This window comes from Populus euphratica, unplaced genomic scaffold, assembly GCF_000495115.2.
Source record: "Populus euphratica unplaced genomic scaffold, PopEup_1.0 scaffold47.1, whole genome shotgun sequence".
Taxonomy (NCBI): domain Eukaryota; kingdom Viridiplantae; phylum Streptophyta; class Magnoliopsida; order Malpighiales; family Salicaceae; genus Populus; species Populus euphratica.
In genome coordinates this window covers 914093-925911 of record NW_011499925.1, presented here as the reverse complement: position 1 = coordinate 925911, position 11819 = coordinate 914093, and the positions used below count along the sequence as shown (strand labels likewise).

The 11819-nt window shown below is 30.4% G+C and overlaps 1 protein-coding gene across 1 annotated transcript; it reads left to right on the top strand.

Moving 5' to 3' along the window:
• The first annotated feature begins 6607 nt into the window (after positions 1 to 6607).
• On the top strand, positions 6608 to 10390 carry LOC105135625 (transcription elongation factor 1 homolog). The gene is made up of 5 exons (XM_011040595.1): positions 6608 to 6754; positions 7267 to 7393; positions 7591 to 7661; positions 9881 to 9902; positions 9988 to 10390. The coding sequence occupies exons 2-5, from the start codon at positions 7281 to 7283 to the stop codon at positions 10046 to 10048; spliced, it is 267 nt and encodes an 88-aa protein (XP_011038897.1). The 5' UTR covers positions 6608 to 6754; positions 7267 to 7280; the 3' UTR covers positions 10049 to 10390.
• The last annotated feature ends 1429 nt before the right edge of the window (positions 10391 to 11819 follow it).

The following is an 11819-nucleotide window of genomic DNA, read 5'->3' as shown; positions in this document are numbered from 1 at the left end:
TTTCATTTATGTGATCGGCCTGCATTTAAAATGAACATTTATCACAAATTAAAGGTATCTTATATTATTAGATATATTATTATAAAACATGCTTTAGTTAAGGAGTTATTGATACTTCAAGTGCAAAATGATGATATAAAACTTTGATAAAAATGCACTTTTAAGTACTAATCATATCTCTCTTAAGATACCCAACATTTAAGGGTACTCCTAAAGTACCTATATGAAATAGACTAGTATGTTTAAAGCTAATGATGACTTCATTGAATATCGTTAGAGCTGAAGTGTTTATTATAATAAAGAGAAATGGTTATATCTAATATCCACCACTAATAAAAAGAGATATGGGTAAACAAAATCAAAGAAAGTATTGTTTATTTCATAAAAACAAAGAATATGACACTAAAGAGTGCTTCGCTCTAAAAAAGAAATAGAGAGACTTATAGATAAAAGCTATCTTCAATGGTTTATAAAGTAATAACTAAATTAACAAAGAGGAGAGCCTAAGGCTCCTTATAGGATTCTCTCTAAAATCAATTTGATTTTAGAAAGAGATTTATTAGGTGGAGATTCCAGTGAAAGTATGAAAGCTTATAGAAAATAGGTGTTGTTATGAAGAGTCAAGAATTCATGGCATAGGCCCATTGTATTCACTCATGAGGATAAAGATACCCTAATGATCTTTATAATTTTGTTCAACTATAATGTATACAAGATACTAATTGATGATGGAAACGATGTAAACATCTTTTAGAAGATGCAATGATACAAATAGGTATGGACTCAACTAAGTTAACTTATGTAAAGACCTTTTTATAGGAATTAAAGGGAAAAAAGTATTAGTAAAATGTTTTTTAGATCTTTTAATGATCATTAGAACCTATCCAATATGTCACACTTTTCAATAGACATTCATGGTGATTAAGATGAATCTCTTTTATAATGTTATCATTGGTAACCTTTTCTTTCATGAAATCAATAAAATGATCAGCAACAAGTATTTGTCTATAAAATTCCCTACATACAAAGGAGTGGCTATTGTGAAGGAAAGCTAATTGATCTCTAGAAGGTGTATAACAATATGTCTAAAGAGGAATAATACTTTGTGAATGTACCACACATTACCCATTAAAGAAAAACCCAAGATAGAAACAAAAGCTATAAAAGAATTGAAGAAGGTTAACCTTCATTTAGAAGAAAATACCTCAACCAAGATTGGTTCCACCTTATTCTAAGCAAGAGAAAGGTAAAAATCCTCAACAACCAAAAACAAAATTTAGATTTTAAGCCATTATATAAGTTTGGCATAAGCCTAGAGGTGGTTTTTTATTAGCTAAATATTATTCCCTCCTTCATTCATGTTATAAAAAAAAAATTTAGAGGAGAAAGATGATAAGTCATCTTGGAAGAGATATATAAATTGAGACATATTAGTTTTATTTGAGAAATAATATATCTAGAATTGCTTTCTAATGTGGTTATAATGAAAAAACCACATGGAAAATGATGAATATGTGTCAACTACACTGACCTTAAAACCACATGGAAAATGATGAATATGTGTGTGTCAACTACACTGACCTCAATAAGATGTATCTTAAAAACAACTTTATATTATCAAAGATAAACTACTTAGTAGATATCATGACTAATTTTAAGTATCCAAGTTCTCTATATACTAATTTAGGATTTCATTAAATTCCTATACACCTTGATGATAAAAATAATACCACTTTTATTACTGATCAATGAACCTTGTATTATCAAGTCATGCCTTTTGGTTTGGAAAATATAAGAGCTACATAATAACAAATGATGAATAAAGTTTTCAAGAATCAAATAAGCTAAAATATAAAAGCCTATATTGATGATATGTTAGTAACAAATGTGACTTTTGAGAAACATCTTCAGAAATTGTAAGAGGTCTTCTCCATTCTATATCAGTACCAGATGAAGTTAAATCCTACCAAATGTTTCTTTGCAATGAAGGGGGAAATGTTTTTGGGTTTCTTGGTTAGAAATAGAAAGAATTAGTCCAATCATGAGAAGATACAAGTTATCATAAACATAACTCCTTCTTAGTCTATGAAAGATGTCTAAGGCTAACAAGAAAGATCGCAACCTTCAATAAATTCATTTTCAATGGGAAATGTTATTTTTTATTATTTAAAACTCTAAAAAATATCTCCAATTTTGAATAAACTCTAGTGTGTCAGCAACCTTTGAAGAGCTAAAGCTCTATTTATCCTTCCTTAAAGATTCTTTCCTAACCCAAAAAATGAGATAACTTTTTGTTTTTTAGGGGCTACAGACTTAGCAATCAGTGCAATATTGACACAAGATTAAGGAGTCCTAAAACTTGTATATTATGCCAATAAGGTGCTTTATGATATAAAAACAAGATATATGAAGATTGAAAATATAACCCTTGTATTGATTAGTGCTGTAAAAAAACTAAAACCATACTTCTAAATGTACCAAATTATTGTGTTAACTGACCAGCCTTTAAAGAAAACTCTCTATAAATCTAACTTGTCAAGGTGTCTAGTCAAGTGGATCATTAAGTTGAGGGAGTTTAAACTCTAGTATCAACCTAGATAACCTATCAAAGGATAAACTCTAGCTGATTTTATCATAAAATGCTCACTTATAAAATCATCTCAACAAGTGGTCAAATGAATAACAATAGACTTAAATTCCACCATTGATCTATGGGTGTTACATATTGATAAAGCATCAAACATTAACAAGAGTGGAGTTAAACTTGTGTTAACTAGCCTTAAAAGAGCAAGTTTTTAAACATGTAATTTGTTTGAGCTTTCCATCCTCCAATAATATAGTTGAGCATAAGGATCTTTTAGTTGACCTTAGTCTAATAAATAGCCTGAAGTTATATCCACTCTTTGTGTTTAATGACTCCTAATTTGTGGCTTTGCAATGTCAAAAGTTATTTAGGGTAAAAAAGCCTTCCATGAAAACTACCAATATAAGATTCTTTTACATGCCATTTAAAGAAAAGAAAAGAAATCAAATTTATATCTTTAAAGTCGATCATTAAGATAACAACAAAACTTATCTCTTTTCTAAGTTGTACAACCATTATATAATTGAGTTACTAACTTATATCTAGGTTGAGGTGTTAGAAAAATTGATCATTAAAGAAGAAACTAGTATAGTGATAACGACTATATAGGCAGCCACATCATATGAAGACTAGGGAACCCCAGTTAAACAATACTTGCTCACTTAGAAGTTACCACAAAACATGATTGAAGCAATCAGACTAACATCAAGAGTGTTAAGGTATTGTCTTCAAGGTGTTGAATTATATTGACGATCAACCATTACTCCATTATTAAAGTGTATATCGTTAGATGAGAGCGAGTATGTACTCAATGAGAACCATAAACATAGAAGCGAGGGCCTTAACTTCTAAAACAACACATTAAAGCTTTTATTTGCCTATTATTTTAAAAAATGCCACATATATGGTAAGGAAACATGACAAATGCCAACAGTTCACTCTAGTATCTTGCTAAACTTTTACGAAGCTAAAAACCATTGCTTCTTCATTGTTGTTTTCTTAGTAGAGAATGAATATATTGGGACCATTTTTAAAAGCTTGTGGAAAAAAACACTAGAAAATGAATATACTAGGACCATTTCCAAAAGCCTGTGGAAAAAAATAGTTCATTTTGATAGCAATTAAGTACTTCAACAAATGGATAGAAGTAGAGGCTCTAACTGAGATAACCATTTGCAAAATTATTTTCTTCTTATAGACCTCGAATATTGATAACTAGTAATAACACCTAATTCAATAACAAAAAGATAAGGAATTGATGTTAAAGGCTCAAGATTGAGCATTAATTCTCTTTGATCTCATACCCATTAAAAAAATGGACAAGACAAGATCACTAATAAAACCTTAATAAAAAAGGTTAATAGTGAATAAGATAAACTACTAAAATCTTGTTGAATGAGTTGAATCACACAATAAAATTTTACTAGTGAAACACCATTCCTACTAACCTATAACACAAAGGTTGTAATCTCTACAAAGATAGGATGCCCTAATTATAAAGTATTACACTTTTCCACCAATAACAATGATGAATAGTTAAGGGCATATTTGGACTTGATCAAAGAAGTCATACTTAGTGTGATAGTTAAGAACAAAACATTTTAATATTGAGCCACTTAGTACCACAATGCAATAATAGCAAATAGAAGAACAAAATAACACTCAAATTGATGGAGAGATTCAGAATTTTGTTAATACACTAGATAAGTACATTGTAAACTTTGATGGAAAGAGTTCAAAGCGGGAGATATGGTATTGAAAAAACTAGAGGCAGCATACAACTTTAAAGAAAAGGAAAAATTGGTGCCAAAATAGGATTGCATATTTAAGGTGGTTAGAGTCATTAAGTTTAACCATAGTTTTGAAACTCAGCCTGACGAGTTGACCAAGGACCCTGCTGATCCGAGGTTGGAACCAAACAAAATTGAACAAAAAATAGAGGAAGAAAAAACCCAGTATGACTTGGTTGACTCAATAAAAAACCCGATTGCAACTCGTTGACTTTTTTTTTTCTTTCTAAAACGACATTGTTTTGATTTAAAAAAAAAAAGAATTGACCTGGTCAAAACCCGAAACTCGAGCCTTGAACTAGGCCGGGTCTGAAAACTATGAGTTTAACACATATCATATATAGGATAAAGAAGGAAAAATACTTCCCCATGCATGACATTCATACAATTTAAAGATGCGTTTTTGTTGAATCCTCATGAAATTAATGCAATCAAGCTAGATATTTGAATCTCTTACGTCTTCAGTTAGTTTTGTATAAAATGACTCTTGTATCTCTAATAATTTTACATCTCCTTTATATATCTAGTATTACTTTTATGTATATTTTGAACTAGAATTTTAACAATGAAATCATATTTCTCCAAGTTAATCTTCATATCTCCATATTTTTTTCTTCAAAGTTCATTTCTTTTGGTCATTTTTTCCAAGTTAATGTTTTGTAATTTTCTTCTTGATAATATCTATATCTATATGGATTATCTATCCTGATTATTTTTTTTCAAAAAATAAAATTTTTTACAAGTTAAATTTCTCAGCATAGATCAAACTAAACTAAATAGTAGCTTGGCCTGACCGATCTCTGCTTATAACACCATCTAATTGACCTATACTTGCAGTTTGGTCTTATTGAAGCTCTAAAGTCATTCATACCTAACTCAGATTTATTTTTTTCTTGAAGTTGGATTATTTTTCTTTAATAAATTTTTCTTGATAATGTTAGTATCTAAATTAAACTCAACTAACCAAGCCTCATAGGACTTGATCTTTGTTGACCCACCATATTTTCTCTCTTATTCATTCCCTTTTTTATTTTTATCACCCATCTATTTTTATGGGAATATCTATTTATATGTTATAACTTCATCTATATTTTAGCTGAATTGCCACCTGTTATAGGTGACATGAATAAACTATCCTTGATATAAGCTATGAGCTATACAATAGAATTACCACCTTAAATAAGCTATATATAAATTTTACGAGAGAAAATAGATTTTTTTCTCATCTCAAAACATAAGAAAAACATCCCACTCTCTTTATCACTTTTTTTATATAAAATTTATTTGAAAAATTCTAAACTAACTTATGCATAAGAAGGTCCTTTTATTCGTGAAGTTTTTTGTAGCTTCTTAACATCTTGTGTAACTTCATTGAACTCATAACAAAGATTGCATTTTTTTTTTGTTTTTTTCTTTAATTTTGGTATTTTTTTTATTAATGATTTAATTGAAAGATGAACCTCGAGAAGAAGAAGAAAGAAGAATCATGCTAGTAGAAATGGTAATATATGTCATTTTCCTTTCATTTAACTTGGACCATAGTTATTAAATCTGGATCGGTCTGATAGGTCAATCTAGGACCTGGTCGACCCAATGGTTAGATCGATCCAGGTAAGGTGAAAGACCAACAATAACAAAAAAATAGTCAAACTTGATTGACCCGTGACATGAGCAACCTAGCAAAACTCGATAGAGACTCCTTTTTTTTTTATTTAAAAGTGTTTTTTCTTCTAGCCAGAAACCTTTTTTTTAAGTATTTTTGGTTGGTTATTAATTCTTTTTAAAATTCACTATATAAATACTAATTTTTATTTTATTTTTTCAATATAAAATTTAAAATCCTTTAATATATATATATATATACAAGAAAAAAATATATTTCAATATGAATTTTGAAACCTTTTAGTATATACACTCTATATTTATAAGAAAAAAATGATGTTTTTTTTTAATATAGGATAAATTTTTTTTTTAAATACTTTAATTTAAAACAATAACATAATATTTTTTTAATATAAAAAATATTTTTAAAATAATATTTTAAACTTATTATTCATAATATATAAAAATTATTTTTTAATTTTTTCTAGTAGACTCCGATCCACCCATATAATTCAAAAACCGGTGTCTTAAACGAGTCAATCCTGTTCGATAACTATGATTATACAGGAGAAGGTCGCTGATGATGGCGTCTTCTTTTAATTAAAACATAAATTAAAAATAGAAAGAAAAAGAAATAGAAAGGGGTCAAATATCTTGTTGTGAGGTGTCAACAGAACAGAGTGCCCGAGAATTCCACTTTTTCTTCGGTCTTGGTGTTTCTCCTCTACCTCTCGCTCTCCCTCTTCACAAACCCGATCATTCTTCTCTTCTGATTCAGGTTCGCTTTTCTTTTATTTCATTATTATTCTGTTTCTTTTCATTTCTAGGGTTTGTGGTCTCGTTTACTCCCATCTTTTTCTCTGCTTCTGATACTTCTTTTCTTTTGAAGCAAAACAGTGCTTGCTTTTATGTTACCATTATTCTGTGTTTTGTTACTGCCAAATTTTATGGAAAAAAAGAAGAAGAGAGAAATCCTTATGTGAGGCTTCTTTATGTTGTTTTTGGGTATTTTTTCTGATTCAAAAGAATGGGCTTTGATTTTTATATAAAAACTGGAACGTTTAAAGAAGGGTGCTTTCCATTTGGGGTGTTAAATGCCTTCTGTGTGCGAGAATGAATTGAAGTTAGCAAAGAGAACGTAAAAGAAAATTCGATTTCTAATGCTTTATATGTATATATATAATTTAATTTTATTAATTTCAGTTAATTCTTATTATCCTGGCTGTGTTTTTCGTGTGCAATATGGGTTAAGGGTTTGTTCTAATTAGATGCATGATTGGTGTGGTGCAGGTTTGAATTTAGAAATGGGGAAAAGAAAGTCAAGAGCAAAGCCACCACCCAAGAAGCGGATGGACAAGCTTGATACTGTTTTTAGTTGCCCCTTCTGCAACCATGGTACAAGTGTTGAATGTCGCATGTAAGTTCTCAGTCACTTTCTTTTTCATCTGATTTTTATCATTTTTGTCTTATTGGAAAATCATTTTTAAGAATTTTTGGGATGTTGCGCTTCCACTATTGAGGGACATTTGCTATCATTAATTGAGGAGGATCTATGCCACTTGTTACTGTGTATTGAAGCTATCATTAATTTCCTTTTCTTAATTTTTGCTTCAGTGATATGAAGAACTTGATTGGTGAGGCTGTGTGTGGGATTTGCCAGGAGAACTTCAGCATGACCATCACAGGTATTTTGCTCTGTAAATTATGAATGCCAAAAGTAGAAGAAATTGATAGTCCTTAACTAGAAGCAGGGGCTTTCCAATTTTACACGTGAAGGTAGATTTTGCTTGTCAAAAAAAGTTAATGGGAATCAGAACATCTAAGTTCTTTAAATAATAGGTGTATGCTTATATGCTGCTAGTTCAGGGGATGATAATGCAAAAGTTCAAAGCAGGGTTACTTAATTGTTTTATAATTTGGAAGAAGAAAGTTAACTTTAATTTTTGATATTGAGCCAGATGTGTAGGATCTGGTGGTTTTGTGCGCTGCCTTGGCCTGGAGTACTTGGTAGCTTGTTTTTGGTCATGTTTAATTCAATTTGGTGAGCTCTAGTTTATTTTATATCAATCCACTTCAGTTTGAGAAGTTAAAAATCAATTTAGGTAGCAATCTGAAATAAATACTGAAACTTAACTTATAAACAACCATATCACTCCATGATGTGTAAAAATAGACTTCAATAATGTCATGATGGTATCATTATGATTTGATTAATCCAGCTTCAGGTTCTGTGCCATGAAACACATTTTAATGCTTTGGAAATTGAAGAGAACTTGAAAAAGAAAAAAGTGAACTGAGATTGGAGAGTGGAGATATACGTAGAAGGAAATGATTAAGAATGAGAAACAAGAAGGGATGGTAAGGCTGGAGTCCAAAGGAGAGAATGAGAAAGTGGAAAGAGAAGCAGTGAACTATATCTTCACTTGTTAGATGGTGACTGCCAAAGAATTTTGAGTTCTTATTTGATGTTGTAAAATAATATCTAAGGTTGTAGTCTTTCTCCTCCAGCCCTAAGTCGCCATCTTACGAGTTAGAAGTTGCCACACCTTAGTACTGTGAATGTGACTAGCATGTGAGTGACACTTGAGCCTATTTAGGCAGCCTCTCAATCTGAGTTAAAAAACTAAGGATAAAACATACTTACACCTCTGCGTCCCATGCTTTGCTTAATTTGAGATTAGCCCTGTATCTTTAAATCCTCAATTTAGATTCCTTGAACCATATTTTTCTTCTTGCTGGAATCACCAACACTTTTTAGTCTAGGCTGTTGAGGATTTGACGGCACAAAGTGCACATGACGTCAAGTCTTGGTGTGAAAACCATCCAATAACCACCATCTCTTCGATTTGCAGCAATAAGCCAAATTTTGCACGTCCATTCACTTTTTATTCCAAAGATACCATAAGGATAGTAGCAACAAAACTAAAACATCAAAAACAGAAAGACCTAATGAAATAGGACATGACATCCGACAACCACCCAAAACCCCAACTAAAATCTTGTGGCAAAGCATGCTCAATATGAATCAGTCTTTGCTGATTGAATTCGCAAGTTATCCTGTGGAATCCTAGGGATTAAAAGCTTTCCTTAGGATAAAGAGAACTAGTGCTGTGTAGAAAATGGAGTTTTAGAGAAGACTTTCATTAATTTTATGGAATGACTTTTGCCTGAACATTAACGAGAAAATGCATAAATTCAGGATTGAAAACCCATTATCTAGAGACTTTCCAGAATTTCATGTACCCTTGATAGTTAAGGATGTTGGGATGTGACAGGATTTTCTGTTTTCCTGTTAGTTATAAGAGCTTCAGGAGTGCATTGGTGTTAATCTGTTTGAAAATTTATGATTTCATGTAGCTAGATCAGAAAACAATATGCTGTTGTGCCTGGTGGTTGTGGTGCATGTAAATGTGGTCAAGCATTATAGGCAATTTTAGATTTGCAAATAGGAGGAGCCTAACAAATTCTATGGCAATTCCCCCTAATATCGTTTGACCTTTTATTTTGAGATATCGGATATGCAATTTTTTTTTAGCCCATCGGGACTTCCTAGCCTGCAGACAAACCATTTCAATTAAGAATCCATTGGAAATAGCTAGTTCTGTGTTCTTCTGCAGTTAATTACTGGTTTCTGTGATGTTGTCAAGAACTTTCAATATGCTTGCATTACTGGTTTATTTTTTCCACCAAAGGTTGTGATGCTTCATATGATCTATCTCTGTGAGGTTTGACAAGTATGATTAGGCCTTGTACATTAACTATCATACCAGTTTAAGTCATGATTGTTTAGTCTGCAATTTTTAATGTATGTCTGAACTTCTGTTCCCACCCATTTTTTTGCTCCCTTCTTTGATGTGTGAGAACAGAGATGAACTAATCTTCCTTTTCTGTTGTGTTTTTGCAGCTTTGACGGAGCCCATAGACATGTAAGTTGACATGCATATTTCATATTTGCTCAGAATACGACAAGAATCTCAAGATATTTACTTTTCTAATTGTTTTTTACTGTAGATATAGTGAATGGATTGATGAATGTGAAAGGGTCAACAGCCTGGAAGATGATGGTGCTTAGCCAGCTTGTGTGACAAGTTAGATGGTTATATTCTCTTACACCGTGGGAGATAAATCTCTAATTTAAGAAATTATATTAACATGTCGTTTGGATAAAATCTCAAGGACCGTTGGGGGTAACTATGAAAACCTACATATGCATAGGGCATGTCTAGTACCACATCATGCTTGATAAATGGACCTTGTGTCTTGTATCTTTGGTTTGTTAGGATGATAAACTTCCTTCAATGTGCTTTGTGTGTCTGAAACACTCAATAAACAGTGCTTCTCTTTGGGGAAATGCTGTACCGTGTATAAATTTCACAGTATGAGTATGTTCAAGTTTTCATCTGCTTTTGATTGATGTGGTAGCCAAAAATGAAGGTGCATATTTGTTATGATTTCGGGTTACAACTTACAACAGTTGGATTAGGCGTGCAGTTTTTAATTTAGGTTTTGGCTTAGAGAAGTCCATGTTTTTGGAAGTGAAAGAGGATTCATAAGAACGAGTGCAAAATTGGAGTAAAAAATAATCTTGTGGAAGTAAACAGGCGTGAATCAACTTATTTAGGAACCAAAAGAGTGAGCTCTGGTTGTTAATTCATCAGCTTTTCAGATATCACTAATAAATAGCCACTGTTCTGTAGCATGTAATAGCAGTTATAATTTAATTGTTGTTATATTGTAATAATTGTGGTATTTTCAGACTCTCTTCCTCACCCAAGCCATGGCTAGAAGGAATAGAGTATGGTTTTATTTTTTTCCCCGAGTAACCCTAGGTTCTGTTTGTTGTATAATATATTTTATAAATGAAAAATAGTTTACATGTGAAGTGTTTTCTTATAAATGTTTTACATGTAAAATAATTTTTAATATTTGATTGAAAATGTTTTCTAGTTTACGTGTAAAATATTTTGCAATGGTAGTGATGAAAAAGATAGTGGTGAGGGAAGAAACGGTGAAATGGTGTTGGTGATTGAAATAGTTGGTGGATAATATTGTAAATGAATTATTATTTATAAAATATTTTTTGAAATTTTATAAATTAAAAATATTTTTTAGCAAATAAATTAAATTTGAGGGTCTATAAAATATTTTTTAATGAATAGTTTTTTTATAAAATATTTTACAAGGAACAATGGTAGAAAAATAATTTTTGAATAAATTTTTTTTTTGACTAACATTTTTAGAAATTATATACAAAAAAATCTAGATAACATCTTCATGAAAAATATTTTTTTTGAAAAACAAACGTTTAATTGAAAAATAGCATAGTTTGGAAAATTAAATGTGATATCTATGACTCCATTCAAAAACAATTTGTTAGATTTCTCGAGCTTTTTAAGTAATCTATGACTCCATTCAAAAACAATTTGTTTTTGATCATTTCTCGAGCTTTTTAACTCTTATAAAAAAAATCAGCTTAATATTTCAAAGTTTTACATAATTCAACACAATTTTAATATACATAACCTTTAATTTAATTTAATTTCAATTAAATTTTTAATTAAATAAAATTAATTCTTATAATATTTAAGTATATTATTTAACTATATCTACGTGGATAAGCTTAAACCACACATGGATAATTATGCTTTTCTAACTAAATGTTATTGTTCATGAAAAAATGTCTTTTAAGATGCTTAGCCTCCTTAACTTTCTAAAATCCATCACAATATAAAGATAGCGTAGTATTAGTCATGACATATCTCATTTTTATATTAAATAATGTATCTAATATATATATATATATAAATTATTATTATTATTATCATCTATAATATATAAACAAG